Here is a 16,380-nt window from a genome sequence, read left to right as displayed (position 1 = left end):
ATCTGGGAATGTGTCCCTTCCATAAACGCACAGGCCTTGCTGAGTACAGGGTTTTTTCTTAGATAAAAATCAATGAACATCTCTCCCACCCTCACCCAACCAAATTTTCAATCATAAAAGAGGATGAGCGGGTTGTTTAGAATCTCTGCCCCTCAGGAAGGAGTTTCAGCTGGATCCTGTGGCCAAAACCACCAGCCAGTTCCCTGTCACCCTGCTCACCGTGAGCCTTCCTCTCGATTTCTAAATCCATTTCCCCTTATTTCTACAGATATGAGCACATAAATATCTGTCAATGGTTGAATATATAGTGTCCTAGCTAAAGAGTAACTCTGACCCAGCCCTTCCAATGAGGGTCATACCTGGAGATTTAGGTATAATTCCTGTTGTCAACCGAACTGTGTTTGAACAGAGATCTCTTAGGTTAACAAGGGCGTCTGCCAACGAGGAAGACGGTTTGCGTTTCCTGAGTGATCTGTACATTTCACAATTTTAATAACTGTTGGCAAGGCATACTTTCATTCGCGTTTTCGTGTGACCATCTTTTCCTCATCAAAGCCCAGGGTCAGCTTAGGTGAACAGATGCTCATCCTTCACTTGTTAGTAAAGACAAATCAGACCCTAAAGAAGGCACATGCCAATAGCCATTCTCTGCTTAAAATGAACATGATGGGGCTTCCCTGGTGGCGCACTGGTTGAGAGTCCGCCTGCCGATGCAGGGGACGCGGGTTCATGCCCCGGTCCGGGAGGATCCCACGTGCCGCGGAGCGGCTGGGCCCGTGGGCCAAGGCCGCTGAGCCTGCGCGTCCGGAGCCTGTGCTCCGCAACGGGAGAGGCCACAACAGTGAGAGGCCCGCGTACCGCAAAAAAAAAAAAAAAAAAAAAATGAACATGATGTAGAATGTCTCACTTGTCGATTTCACTCACCTCAGTCACTAGGAATGTGTGGTAATTAAGCCAGGCTTGGCTAAACTCTACCTTTGGACCAACTATGAAGAAAATGTCTGCAGAGGGACTTAATAGTGCCAGTAAGATTGCACAGGGGACTTTGGTCTAGATAAGGATAATAACGGGTTAAAGACCCCTCATACATTAATTATAACAATAGATACTGCCAAATGCAAAGAAGAGTTGACTGTTCATTAAAGCAGGCTGGAAATATCCCTACGGAATCATTTATGCAGCACCAGCTGAGTGCTTACTATTTCGCAAACTTGGACAGTATTCATTTTTTTCATTCTTTTTTTTTAAAATTTTTATTTATTTATTTGGTTGCGTTGGGTCTTAGTTGCGACAGGCAGGCTGCTTAGTTGTGGCAGGCGGGCTCCTTAGTTGTGGCTCACTGGCTTCTTAGTTACGGCATGTGAACTCTTAGTTGCAGCATGCATGTGGGATCTAGTTCCCAGACCAGGGATTGAACCTGGGACCCCTGCATTGGGAGCGCAGAGTCTTAACCACTGTGCCACCAGGGAAGTCCCATTTTTTTCATTCTTAACATAAAATTTGAAAGACCCTGTTCACAGATGAAAAGACAAGCTATAGTTGGGAGAAAATATTTGCAAATCACACATCTGACAAAGGCTTTGTAACTATAACATAAAGAACTCTCAGGGCTTCCCTGGTGGTGCAGTGGTTGAGAATCTGCCTGCTCATGCAGGGGACACGGGTTCGAGCCCTGGTCTGGGAGGATCCCGCATGCCGCGGAGCAACTAGGCCCGTGAGCCACAACTACTGAGCCTCCGCGTCTGGAACCTGTGCTCCACAACAAGAGAGGCCGCGATAGTGAGAGGCCCGTGCACCGCGATGAAGAGTGGCCCCCGCTTGCCACAACTAGAGAAAGCCCTCGCACAGAAACGAAGACCCAACACAGCAAAAATAAGTTAATTAATTAATAAACTCCTACCCTCAACATCGTCTTTAAAAAAAAAAAAAAGAACTCTCAAAATTAAAAGCAAGCAACCCAAATAAAAATGAGCAAAGGATCTGAATAGACATTTTTCCAAAGTATATATACAAATAGCCAATAAGCACATGAAAATGTACTTGACATCACTAATCCTTAGGGAAATGGAAATCAAAACCACAAGTAGATACCACTTCACACCCACTAGGATGACTCGAATCAATAAGACAGACAAAGTACTGGCAAAGGTGTGGAGAAAGTGGAACCTCATCCATTGCTAGTGGGAATGTAAAATGGTGCAGTTGCTTTGAAAAGCAGTCCCGCAGTTTCTTAAACATGTAGAGTTACTGTAGGACCCAGCAATTCTACTTCTAGGAATATATCCAAGAGAAATGAAAACATATGTCCATATAAAAATTTGTACACAAATGTTCAATGCAGTATTTTTTGTAGTAGCCGAAGAGTGGAAACAACCCAGATATCCATCAGTGATGAATGGATAAACAAAATGTGGTGTATCCGTCTAGCAGAATATCATTCATCCATAAAGAGGAATGCAGTGCTGACCCCTGCTGCAACGCGGACATGGACGAACGTGGATGAACATTTAGCATGATGCTAAATGAAAGAAGCCAGACCCACAGGGCCACATACTGTATGACTCTATGTATATGAAAAGTCCAGAACAGGCAAATCCACAGAGACAGAAAGTAGATTAGTGGTTTCCAGAAGCTAGGAGGAGGGAGAGGTGGAAAGTGACTGCTGATGGGGACAGGGTTTGTTTTGGGGGCTAATGAAAGTGTTCTAAAATTGATCGTGATGATGGTTGCACAACCCTGTGAATATACTAAGATCATCATGCCCTTTAAATTGGTGAATTGTATGGCGTGTGAATGATACCTTAATTAAACGGTTTTTAAAAATTCAACATTAAAAGAAACTGTCCAATTAGAAAATAGGAAAAGACATGAATAGACACTTGAGCAAAGAAGATGTACACACAGAAGGGCATGCAACATCTTCTTGAAATGCAAATTAGAGAAATGCAAATGAAAACCACAATGAGATATCACTCTACACCTAGTGGAATGGCCACAGTAAAAAATAGTGACAACACCCAGCTGGCGAGGATGGGAAGAAATTGAATCACTCCTTCATCGCTGATGGGTCGTAAAATGGTACAGCCACTCGGGAGGGCAGTCTGGCCCTTCCTTTGAAAATGAAGGGGAGACTTACCATGGGACCCAGCAGTTGCACTCTTGGGCATATACCCCAGAGAAAGGAAAATACATTTTCATGCAGAAGCATGTACATAAATGTTCCACGGCAGCTTTGTGCATAATAACTAAAACCCGGAAATTCCCAGATGTCCTTCCGTGGATGAATGACCAAGGAAGCTGTGGTACATCCAGACCATAGGTTACTACTCAGCACTAAAAAGGAACGGGATATCGATTCACTCAGTGACTTGGATGACCCTCGAGGAAATTATGCAGAGTGGGAAAAGCCCATCCCAAAGAATATGTACTGCATGACTCCATTTACGACATTCAATAATGTCATCACAGAGATGGAGCAATTTGCTAAAAGCGCCATGCCAGGTGCTGGAGGTACCATGGAGAACAAAAGATACATACACAGTTCCTGCCTTGGCAGTTCATTTGTATTATTGAGTGATAAAATGGAATTTCTTAAAACAAAGCATCTTCTAACGGCTTTCGGTTCTTCATGGATAGCTGACGTTGAGATTGTAAATGCTAGAAGCCAGGCCGGCGTGTGTAGACCCGGCGTCTCCACCTTGTCCCGATTCAGCCTTGATGGTGAGTCATGAGGTGAAAAGTTTCCTTTTCTCTAGGCAGGGACAGAGCCCCAGTGTCGTCACCTGTTGTCACCTTGGGACTTAGCAGGTGGGTCTGGTCATTCTCTCTCCTCACTCTTTGAAAGCGGGATGGTTTAGACAGGGTCTGGCGTATTCCCACCGCGGTTTCTGCTGAGGAGGCTGGAAGCTGTATACAGTGGAGGAGTTGCTGCTCAGGGATGCAAAGGTGAGCAGAGGGGAGCCGGCATCTTTGTTGGGAGGACCCAGCCGGCAGTGGCTGACACGGGGAGCTTGTCAGCTGTGCCCGCAGTGCTGGGAGGGGCACCGAAGCAGCATGAGTGAGAGGACTCTGGAAACCCATCGGCTTCTGAGAACAATTTACGGAGAGATTTAGGAAATTCAAGAAAAATTTAGAGAATTTACATATATGCTCATTATAAATGCTCATATATGCTCATTATAAAAATCCCAGAAAAACGTAATACAGGAAGTGAAATTCAGTCCACTCTGTATGTGTGCATTTTCTTTTTTTTAATAATGGCTTTATTGACATGTTTTTATTCCATGTATTCAGTATCATACAATTCACCCATTTAAAGTGTACGATTCAGTGGCTTTTGGTATATTCAGTTGTCTAGCCCTCACCAAGGTCAATCTGAGAACATTTTCAACACCTCAGAAAAGAAGCCCCGTGTTGCACAGTGTGAATGTACTTAATGCCACTGAACTGTACACTTAAAAATGGTTTAAATGCTAAACTTTGTTTTTCATAGTTTAGCACAATAAAAAAAAAAGAAACTCCATCCCCTGTCCCCTGTCCCCTTTCTCCTTAGATAGGATGTACTTTCTATCTCTGGACATTTGGTTCACTCTTGATTCTGACACCAGGAGGCCTGGTCAGCCCAGCTGTCCTTCTCAGAGCCTTCCCTGCGTGCCGGGCGCAGGGCTGGGCACGGTGTAGGTGATGGGCAAAGTGAGACCCGTTCCTGTTCTCAGTCTCACCGTCTGAGAAGCCTCGGCGCACGTCACAATGTGACCACATATCCCCTGCTTCCTGAGCCAGAATGTGTGATTAGGACAGTACCTCCTGCGTGTGGCTTTCCTGTGGGAGAGGTCAGGGTACCAGCAAGGCTTTGAGGCAGAAAGTGGACCTGGAGCTGATCCCTCAAGGCAGGGAAGGGGGAAGCTGGATCCTCTGTGCACGAGGAGACAGCACGAGCAAAGGCCCGGAGGCCAGCAATCCCAAGTCGAGGTTGGCAGGGTTGGCTCCTGCTGGAGACCAGGGAGAATCTGTTCAAGGCACTCTCCTGGCTTCTGGTGACAGCCAGCAATCCTTGGCCTGTAGCTGTATTCCAGTGTCTGCCTCCATTCACATGGTCTTTTCCTCTCTGTGTCTGTGTCCCAGGTCTTTACCTGTCTTCTTTTTTTTTTTTTTAATTAATTAATTTATTATTTATTTTTGGCTGTGTTGGGTATTTGTTGCTGCACACAGGCTTTCTCTAGTTGCGGCGAGCAGGGGCTACTCTTCATTGCAGTGCACGGGCTTCTCATTGTGGTGGCTTCTCTTGTTGGGGAGCACGGCCTCTAGGCTTCAGTAGCTGTGACTCGCGGGTTTCAGTAGTTGTGGCACACGGGCTTAGTTGCTCCGCGGCATGTGGGATCTTCCCGGACCAGGGCTCGAACCCATGTCCCCTGCATTGGCAGGTGGATTCTTAACCACTGTGCCACTAGGGGAGTCCTACCTGTCTTCTTATAAGGACACCAATCATTGGATTTAGGGCCCACCCCATGCATTCTGACCTTGTGTTAACTTGATTCCACCCGACAAGACACTCTTTCCAAATAAGGTCACATTTATAGGTACCTGGGGTTCGAATTGAAAAGTATTTTTGGGGGGACACAGTTCAACCCACAACATGTGGGTACTTTACTATCCTTGTTATACAGCTGAAGAAACCGAGGCGCAGGGAGGATAAGCAATAATGTGCTGGAGACACGTTCACACTCAGGCTGTTTGGCCTGGGCGCCTGCATACAACCACCAGGCCAGGGCAGGACACAGGGCGGTCCTGGAAGCTGAGCTCTACCACCACCCACCGGAACAGAGGATTGTCTAACTTTTACTGGTTTGCATTCACCTCTGCTCCAGGACAGTGGGAGGCTGCCTGTCGGGACTCCCTCAAGTCCCAGGTGTCCCGTTGGGCCCCTGCAAGGAAGACCCTGATCTACACAGTGGGAGGTCTGAGACTCTAACCAGATGCCCCTGGGGGCCTCTACTCCTCTGGGGTCTCCCTCCCAGACAGACTTTTAGCAGACATTTATTATCTCCCAAACCGCATGCCACACACTGTGCTGGGCACTGAGGGAGACTCAAATGTGGGCAAAGCCCTGGCCCTGGCGTATAGGGGCTCCCCCGGGTGTGTCCTTGGTGTGCAGGGATGCTATTCCCACGAGCAGGACGGGAAGGTACGAGCTGGGGGCTGGGGCAGAAGAGACCTGGTTACAAAGAAACAGACATGAGCCTTGACCATTGCTTGTGCTTTTTCACTGTAAAAATGTGATTGGGTCGCTAGAAGTTTGCTTGGCCCCAGCTACAAAAATGAATGCGCCCTGGTCCCTGCACCCGAGGAGCGGACCAGAGTGGGGTAAACTAAGTCTAAAGGAGCTGCAGGCTTTATAGAAAGTGCCAGGGGCACAGCAGAGGGAGGGACTGACTATCTTAAGGGTTTAATCTGTGTCTGCAGAGGTCAGACCATGTCTCAATGATGAAGAAAACCTGCTAATTGTTGAGCAGGCCCGGCATAGGAGGCTAGGCTGTTTGCGTGCATCATCACTAATCCCCCCTTGAGGGATTCTTGAGAAAGGTCTTTACATTCCCATTTTGCAGTTGGAGCTTTCTCTTTACCTCTCCCAACTACGGGAGATCTTTTGGCCAGTTTGTGCTGCTTCCTGTGGAGAGAGTGGGCGATGCACTAATGTGCCACTAGGTGGCGCCATGGGCTGCCTCATGGCCGTTAACTCATAGAGGGTGGTAATTCCATGCACTGATGTTTCCCAGACTTGTCCTTTATGGGCATCTTCCCGGTACCTCCGAGTACTGTAATCTATCTAATATTTTTCTTTAAACTCCCTTTTAAATTTTTATATCTATCCTAATGGGATACCATAGTCTCTTTGCCATAAATGATGAATGTAATCTTTTAAAAAATCATGTTAACTGTGTAGAACAGTGCAATAGTATTAGAAGGAAGGAATGTATTAAAATAAAGCTATTAGAACAAAACGTGTTGGTTCATGTGTCCCCTGTGGCCATCTCGCAGATCACCAATGCAGCGGAAAGCTGTCCTAGGCTTTGAAAATAGGACAGCAGGCTGCTGTCACCTAGATGCACGAGTGTTTAGGGTTGGAAGGGCTCCTTCCCTTTGCAGGTGGAGGATCTGAGGTGCTGAGAGGGGAAGGGGTGTACCCAGCATCACACTGCTGATCCCAGGATTGGAGCCAGGCCTGGAACCTGGGTCCTGCCTTCCGCCTCTGCCCCATGGACGCTAGAAGAACCTCAGGAAATTGGAACTGAAGTGTGATGCACACATATTTCCTGGCCCCTCTGAGGCCCAAGAAAGGACACTGTGGGGTCCCACGTGCAGGGAGCATCACCTGTTGGGCATGTGGAACCCGGGGACGAGAGTCGGGAGGTGAGCGATGCACAGATGCTGAGATTCCTGAGGCGCAGCTCACTCAGGTGCTCTGGGCCCCTTGCCCTGGGGCTCTGCAGCAGTGCACGGTGTAGTGCCACGCTTTCCTCTGGGCCGTCCACCCCAGCTTCGGGCACTGCCTGCCATACCGCGGCGCCCTGCCCCTCCGAGCAGCCGTGTCCACCCTGGGGTGGGCTCTTTGGCAAATGCTTTGACCCCTCTTCCTTGTCAAAGCTGGAAAGTATTGGGGTCACCCTCACTCTTGGATTACATGTGTAATCAAACCAAGTGGGGTTCTAACAGGCCCTGGGGTTCTTGGGTAAAAGGCCAGTGGCCCCAGTCCAGCACCCCTGGACCAGTGAACCTCCTGGAGGCCACAGCAGAACAGGGAACCTGTCCTCCTGCTGGCCCCTCACAGCCCTCAGAATTGTCAAGTGGAGATGACCTTGAAAGTTTAATTCAAGACAGTTTTTTGACCACGCTGTGCAGCTTGCGGGATCTTAGTTCCCAAACTTAGTTCCCTGGATTGAACCTGCGCCCTCAGCAGTGAAAGCACCGAGTCCTGACCGCCAGACCGCCAGGGAATTCCCTCAAGACATTTTCAAATTCTGCTTTTACAATCTAGAGCCTTCTGTGTTATTTTGCTCAAAATGAGGAATGTGTGTTACGTAAGGTAACACCATCTGCTGTAATAGAAAGGCCCCTGGGATCTCAGTGGATTAACACCACAGAAGTTCATTTCTCACCTCCCTGTGGCCCAATGGGCAGCGGATGCACACGCGGCCGCAGCGGGCCGGGTGCCGCAGCAGGTGCTGTGACCTACCGTGAGCACAGGGCAGACACGCCCTCCAGGGACCTTCCTCCCCTTTGACAGGGACACTCATCCAAGGCCTCTGTCATCTCTCCTCAGTACTGTACCTGGAAGGCTCGGTTCTTGTGTTTGAGGACATCTTCAGACTGATCGCATTCTACTGTGTCAGTAGGTGAGTAGCCCAGGCCCCCAGGAGGGCATCTGATGGCAATAGATGTCCATGCGACCTTGGGTGGGGACAGGGTTGTCACAGAGAAGCCCCAAGAGGGAAGTGTGCCGCCCACAGGCTGCAGAGAGAGGGGACAGTCCCCTGGCTTCACCCTGGTAACTGTGAAGGGGGGCGCTGGCTCTGCTGCTTGCTTGGACCGGCCAGTAAAGTCCCTTCCCTCACCACCACCTGCCCCCTGAGCTCACTGCCCGTCATAGCAGCTTCCTGTATTCCGGCTTCCAGGACAGCTTGGAGTCCTGTGTGGACCTGACCCGCCCCGTTGGAGGAGTTATAGAAGGAACTTCCTGTGGGAACAGCAGGAAGGGCTGATACCCTCCCTCCGTGGGAGAGGGCTTGTGATTGTGAAACAGCTGCTGGGTGGAGAGGGTGTCTGGTAACCACCCTCAGAGCTGCTCTATTTATTCAGGACCGGTGGCAGGTCAACACGAATTGAAAAATACATTTTGGTGCCAAAACCCAATGGCTTAAGCTACAGGGACTTAAGCAGAGCTGGGCAAGATGTCTTGGGGTCCAGGGCCCCAGGCTCACCTCCCCGTGCTTCAAAGAGACCATTCATGTTGCCTCTGGTGAAAGCCTCACTCAACCCAGAACACCACCACCCCCATCTACCAGGACCCTCCTGGACCCCGTGGGCAGAACAGGTGACGCTGATAATACGCTGCTGCCTGTTGAGGGCCCTCCAGGTACCCAGCATGGCGCTAGAGTTCTATATCCATTCTCTTTTTAAATCTTGCAAACAATTCCACCCGGTAAGTGCTCTTCTTAGTCCCATTTTACAGATGAGGAAGCCGAGACTGAGAGAACTTGCTCAAGGTCGCGTAGCTGGTAAATGGCAGCGTGGGGATTCAAAGTAGATAGAGCTCCAGGGTCCATGATCTTTTCTACAGCCGCCCCACTGTGTGCACTCCACGATGATTCCTGTGACCTGGCGTGTCCTTCTAGGCCCATGAAGCAAAGCATCTGCGGCTCCCTGACCCTTTGCAAGTGACGACACGTCAAGCTCTCAGAGTCAGGCCCTCTCCTATTCTGAGAAGTTCTACCTCAGTACAAGGCACTAGTCTAGTGTTTGGCCCATGCTGGGTGCTTCGAGTGAGCGAGTGAGTGAATGAATGATGACATAATTGCAGAGCCCAGAATTTGAGCTAATCTTTTCGGTATGCGGGCCTCTCACTGTTGTGGCCTCTCCCGTTGCGGAGCACAGGCTCCGGACCCTCAGGCTCAGCGGCCATGGCTCACGGGCGCAGCCGCTCTGCGGCATGTGGGATCTTCCCGGACCGGGGCACAAACCCGTGTCCCCTGCATCGGCAGACAGACTCTCAACCACTGCGCCACCAGGGAAGCCCTGAGCTAATCTTAATCTCTCAACTACCTCTTTGGTAAAATGGGAACGATAATACCCGTGCTGTAGAGGCTGGAGGAAGAAGTAGGATAAAGGGACAGACAATCTGCATTTATAACAAGAGTCTCTGCAAACCAGGGTTTGGCAACCGCTTCTAAGAAAATGATAGTAACAGCTTAGCTGGGGGTCTCCTAGGGGCACATTTGGAAAGGAGGATCCATGTGCAGCGGGCGCTAAAGGACCTGCCCCCAAGGAGGAAGCGACAAGGGAGTGGGGAGCAGGACAGAGACCGGAGAGAAACCCAGCAAGGGTCCATTGCAGGGGCCGTCCCAGCCTCAGCCAGATCCCTCCAGCAGCTCTGGAGCATAAAGCAGACCTCGGGGTCCACTATAAAGCCACGGGGCTGGGCTTCTGTACCCCCAAGCCAGCACACCCAGGCATTCGTGGCTCTCTGTAGGGCCACTGGGGCAGGCAGTGAGGCTCCAGTGTGTCAGGACGAGCCTCTGAGGGTCACGGGTGCTGGCCCTCAGGAGCAAACCCCTCCAAGGCTGGGCTAGGTGCACAGAGCTGGTGAAAGGCATCCGAGGGGTCCGGGTGGGACTGTGGCAGTGACTGCTACAACCAGCTCTGTGGACCGGGCGTCTGTGTTAAGTCAGGCTTGTGCTGCACGCTGCCCACAGAGCTCTTTCTAACCCTGCACGGTGCTGCCGGGGAGGTGTTTAAAAATGTGGATTCCTGACCCACACTCAGACTCAACGCTGAGAACCCCTGGGCGTGGATCTGAGAATCCGCATCTTAGCAGCTCCCCCAGGAGCTGATCCAGAATGAACTAATACAAAAGTATTAATGCCTGTCCATAGGGTTGCTGTGTTACAGTAGTAGTAATAATAATAACATGATGTGATATAAGGACCAAACTGGGTAACACCCAGCCTGATACTTGGCACATAGTAGATGCTCAACGAACACCCCCATCCTGTGTATGCATTTCCTTGCATCAGAAGAGGTGGCCCCTGGATAAAGTGCTGAACTGGATGCTGGAGGTGGGGTGGCAGACGTGCGTGAAATCCTTGAGCAGTACTGGCTTATGGAGAATGAGGGGGCCCATGGTGCGGCCTTGAAGAATGTGTAGAGTCTAAGTAGACGTAGGTGGAAGGGACGAGGGGGGCGTTCCCTCTCTGCAGAGCTCAGAGGTGGCAATGAGCAGGGGACAGTCACTGTAGGAAGATGACACTTTGGGAGGCAGCAAGGAGGCCCCGAGTGCAAGGGAAGGCTCTGTGGTGGGCAGGAGGGGGGAGCAGGCTGGGGCAGGCCCTGGACGCCGGGGTCCCAGGCTGGGCCGTGGTCGGCAGCCACCACTGCAGCATCTTGAGCAGTACGCAGAGGAGGTGGGGAGGGGGTGTCAGAGATTGCCCTGGTGGTCGGGGGTGGCTGCCGGATGAGCCGAGCGATTCTGCTGGCCATTTCAATATATGCAGTGGCCCCGGAGCCTTTGGAAACCCCAGTGGCAGGCCAGACAGCCAACCAGGTAGACAGGCAACACCGGGATGAATTCTGCCACCCTTCAAACTGAGAGATCGAGGTAGTGGTGACCGGGCAGGGCCTGAGGTGGGAATGCGGCACTGAGGGCCCGTCCGGTCTGGGTCCAGGCCTGACCTGGCTGGAAGGGCTGACAGGAGGCCCACAGACGGCCTCAGATGCGCAGAATCACACAACTATGACAATGAAGCAAAGATCGATGGGCCACGCCCACCCCATTGACAATGGAGAAGCCAAAGGCCACAACCCAGGAACTCAAAAAAGGGCCCAGGATCTTCTCCCACCTTCCCCCATCCTGCTATTCCATAAGCAGAGTGTTTTTCCCCCATGAAAACACTTCCCATGAAGGGGTGGGGGCACCCCGCGGAGCAGCACAGCCTGTATTGATGGGCAGAAGTGGTCTGGGAAGCTCCCCGGCGACCCGCATCCCAGGCGGCCTCTGCTCTGCTCTCCCCCAATCCAGTTCCCCAAGTTTAGACGGGTCCATTCGGCAAACACTCTTTGAGCCTCTGTGGTGTGTGCTAAGGGCTCTGGGGGCATCAGAGACGTGCAAAGCTGCCCGCCCCTTCCAGGAACTTCCAGGGCTCTCATGTAGTTCAAAGGGAGGAGACGGCGGGTGTGGTATAGACAGTAAGGCCATGAAGACCCCCGGGGACAGGCGGCCATCATGCAAGGCTGTCAGTGGGCCTGGACGGTTGGGATTTCAATGACCTGAATCAGGGTTTGGGGAGAAGGTTGACAGAGCTAGGGATACGGCTGAAAATGGGGGTCGGGGTCAGACTGTGACGGGCCTTGAATGCCAGACTGAGACATAGAATTGGGACCAGCCATCCTGGGGCCCCTGCAGGGCCACACTCACCTTCCTGCCCCACGGAACAGCCCTGGGCTTGAAGTTAGGAGGCCTGGGGCTCAGCACACTCTGCCCTCCACCCACCGTGTGTCCAGGCCTGGACATCTTCCTTTCCCTCTCTGGGCCTCAGTTTCCCCTTCTGTACAATAAAGGGGGAGGGTGTCTAGATCCCTTCTGGGAGATCTCTGGAGAGATCGCTGAAAAGATCCCCATTCAGACCAAAGGCAGCAGATAGAGCTGGCTCTGTCGTCAGGGGTGTCTGTCTGGCTGTGTGCTTGCCAGCGGGTACCTGGCTGTAGGTTCACCAGGGGAGTCTGGCTGTGCACCCGCTGCAGGTCTCAGCGCGGAGCAGCGGGGGTCAGAGGACTGGAAGGGGTGGGTCACTCGCCTTACCCAGAAGAGCACCTTTAGAAGAAACTGCCGGATTAAGCCTCTCCCCTGACCCTCTCCATGCCCAAGGAGGGTCTTAGCATCCCTGAGGCCAGTGCAGGCACAGGACCCGGATCTGACTGGTTGCTCTCTCAGCCTCAGGACTCCTCCCCTCGGCCCCAGGGAAGTTTCCAGTCTGTGTGGCGATCCCAGCCGCCAGCGGGGTTGCCAGAGTTCTTCCTTTATGGGCGGAGGATTTGGGGGCGGTGGGGGGCCGAGAATGGACACACAGGCCCCTCCCCGGACTTGACCTCCGACTCCTCGTGTCTCCACAGAGATTTACTGCCCTTCAAGCTGAGGCTGCCCCAGGCCATCCTCGAGGCCAGCAGCTTCACAGACCTCAAGACCATCGCCAACCTGGGCCTGGGTAAGTCCCCTCTGGGGTCAGGGGAGGTGGCTGGGCCTTAGGAAATGGAGCCCCTGGATTGCCCCCCGCTGACCGCCTGTGCAGATGGACGGCCCCTCAGGCTGACCCCGAGCTGGATCCTGAGTCCCAGCTCCCACGGGACCACCTGCACCCCTGCCCCAGGTGCTGAGGCCCTGTAGCAGGGAGATTCTCCCTCTTTTCGGAGTGGCGCCCTTAACAGCTGTCAGGAGGTCTGATGCACAGCCTTGCTGGGTCTGAGGGAGCTGGGTCTGGTCAGGACCCACACAGGCTGACCTGGTGGCAGGGCGTGGCCCGGGAGAAGCTGGACCAAACGCCAGGGGACTTCTCAGCGATGGCCAGGAACCTGGGCCCCAGCCCCGCCCTCGTTAGAAGGAAAAGCAGCGTGAACGTGATCATGAGCTAGAGTGTGCCCCCCACTCCCTTGCCTGTCCTGATTCAGCACACCCACCCTGCCCCTTACCCTTCTGACCTTTTGAGGGATGATGAGGGGAGAGTAAAAGACAGGAGCGTTTCTGATCCCAGCCCTTCCACGTAATAGTAAGAAGAGCTCACGTTTACCGGGCCCTTTCCATGTGACGGGCTTCGCGGAGCCAGTGCCAACCTCTGACACGGCCTCTCCATGCTAACCCTCAGGGAGCCCAAGCTCACCAAGTCTGGAGCTGCCAGGAAGACAAGCCAGCCGCCTCTGCGGGCCCCCAGTCCTAGGCAGAGGTCAGGTCTCTTTATAAACAAAGCAGTTAATAAGTCCTCATCAAGACTAAGCCACACAGGGAATGTAGCCAGTGTTTTATAGTGACTTTAAATGGAGTATCGTCTATTAAAATTTTGAATCACTCTGTTGTGCGTCTGAAACTGACATAATATTGTAAGTCAACTGTACCTCGATGTTTTTATTAAAAAGTCTAAACCGTACCCAGGAACCTGCACCACACATGGCTGAGCACAGCAGCACATCTTCACCAGTGCTGGTTGAATGGAGGACAGGGTGATGGAGAGGGCGGACCCGGGGGGTAGAGGAAGTTAGAGGCAGACCTGGCATCAGAGGCGATCCCCCCGGCTCCCAAGCCAGCCACTGTCCACCACCCAGAGAGGCCTCTAGACAGCAATGCAGGAGATGCCACAGGCAGCTCGTGGTCAAAGGCCAGGAAGTAGGAGGAGTCCAGGCCCTCGGATGTCCGCATTTACTGAGCACTGACCTCTTCATCTGCACTGATGCATCAGATCTTCAAACAACCCTGTAAAGCAGGTTCTGTTATTGTGATCCCCACTTTATGGCAGAAGAAACAGACACCAGGGGTTGAGTGACATGTCCAGTGTCACAGGGTCCATGGAGGGCTGGGCAGCTGGGCTCCAGCCCTCACCCACTAGCTTGTGCTGCCCCTTAACTCCTTATCCAGGCTCTCCTAGGTCCGGTTGACCCAGATTATAAACTTCAGGGCCAGTTTTCAGTTGATATTGGGGATAAACACTGAACTTGGGCCCCAGATGTTATAGTTGTTGGGCTCTTACCCTTCCAGAAGCTTCATGTGGGACAGGTGAGAGTCTTGTAACTCATACAGTCCAAGTGACACCCCTCCTAAGGTCTAAAATGCCACAGGTGACGCTCTCATTGCCACGCCCTTGGCGCTATCTTGTGCAATCCTTGCATCCCCATTTTAAAGATAGAAAGTCAGTTCTTAGCACAGCCGAGAAACTTGGCCAGGGTGCTCCAGGCAGGCAAGAGCAAAGCTGGGATGCATGCCAGGGGCTTCTGACTCCCGGCTCAGCCCCTCCACTGCCCCTCAGCTGCACCTCATGACCTTCTCAGTTCTTTTGCAACGAGCAGTCAGCTGCCAGTTTTGAGGCCAAGTTGGGAGGGCAAGTGAGATGCATCAGGAGAGACTTACCTCTGAGAGGAGGGTCGGTTAGCAGCCTCACTGTGGGTAGGTTGGGGCAGGCGTCCCTAAGACCCACTGCCCCAGGGACCCGCAGTTTCCTCTCACCTGGGGTGCAGGGACGGGGCTGCCCCTAAGCTCTAGGAATGGCTGTATGAAAGACAAGCTGCTCCTCTGGGAAGAAGCACATTCCTTTCTGGAATAGAAAAGCCCTTCTATCCTGGGTGAGCTTCACCTGGGGCACGTTGAGGAAGTGAGAGGGGAGGCGCCCTCTGGGAAGCAGGCGGCAGTTCCGATTGTGTGTCCTTGCGAAGGGGATTTAAATGGAATCTGAGTGCACTGAAGCTTAGGAATCAGGGTTCTTTTTTTTAATTTTTTGGCCACACCACGCGGCACGTGGGATCTTAGTTCCCCGACCAGGGATCGGACCCGTGCCCCCTGTGTTGGAAGCACAGAGTCTTAACCACTGGACTGCCAGGGAAATCCGAATAACCGGAGGGTTCTGATCAGGCCTGGTGTCCCCAAGGGCTGAAGGTCAGAAGCGAGGTTCACCAGAATAGGTTTTCCCTGGAGCCGAGGAACGGTTAACTTTTCAGTCCTTCCCCAGAATGAACGGAGACCCGGAGCCGAAAGGGCACATCCTGTCAGAGGCCAGAGGCCCTGGCTCTGGGATGTGCAGACCTCCCTGACCTTCACCTGCGGTTGTGATGATAAATATGCCAAGAGCAGCACTTGCCAAGGGCCCAGACACACCAGGCATTGTGCCCAGCGCATCACACGTTGTTCTGGGCAAGGCACTCTTGTGGCAGAGAAGTGAAACCCACTCAAACGAGCTTAGATAAAAGGGGGCTTAGTGAAAGGCTGCCGGGAAATCTCCGTGATAGGAGCAGAAGGTCAGCCGGGCTTTGCAGGCAGCAGACGCTCATCTCTGCACACAGCTCAGCCTCCTCCCTAAGCCCTGGTTCCCGCTCCGACCTGCCACCGGCCAGGCTCTGACTCCCGACCTGGTGATCTCATAGTTGGAATACGTTTACGAGGCGTATGTGTCTTCTGTCGCTAGTGTCGGCGGTGGTTCTTTTTCTGGCACTCTACTCACTTTTTACAAAATGAATAGAATGTCATGAATATCCAAATCATTGCACAAGCCCTGCCGTTCAGACAGGGATGGCGTTGCTGAAACGGGGCTACCGACCTACAGGCTCAGCACCACGAGATCGCCCAGAATGTTTGCTCGTGAGCTGATGTGAGAAAGTCTGAGTTTGGCCTTGGAAAAGCCAACGTTCAAAAGGTCTATGTAGGTATAAGCTTGGACCCGCAAAACTAACATAGGGGGCAGCTCGGCACTAAACTGCATGCAGTTGAATCTGAGTGCAAAAGGGATCTAGGGAAAGCGGTGACAGATAGGGGTTAGATTTGCAGAGGTTCTCAGACATATTTGTAGTATGTATATGTTTTAATATTTTTAAAATATGTTTAGAAAAAGCATATGTTCTATAGTGCTTCCAAGTTTG

General features: G+C 52.1%; 1 protein-coding gene across 1 annotated transcript in view; it reads left to right on the top strand.

The window, feature by feature from the left end:
* The window catches only part of RIN3 (Ras and Rab interactor 3), a 117,466-nt gene that overhangs the window by 71,831 nt on the left and 29,255 nt on the right, over positions 1–16,380 (top strand). Inside the window, exons 4-5 of the mRNA XM_082648792.1 lie at positions 8,321–8,393; positions 12,883–12,974. Of these exons, the coding sequence (XP_082504918.1) occupies positions 8,321–8,393; positions 12,883–12,974 (165 nt within the window). The remainder of the gene's footprint in view (positions 1–8,320; positions 8,394–12,882; positions 12,975–16,380) is intronic.

Source organism: Grampus griseus (genome assembly GCF_964374135.1).
Source record: "Grampus griseus genome assembly, chromosome: 2".
NCBI classification, from domain to species: Eukaryota; Metazoa; Chordata; class Mammalia; order Artiodactyla; family Delphinidae; genus Grampus; species Grampus griseus.
The sequence above is the reverse complement of the archived record's forward strand: the minus strand, read 5'-3'. Positions and strand labels throughout refer to the sequence as shown.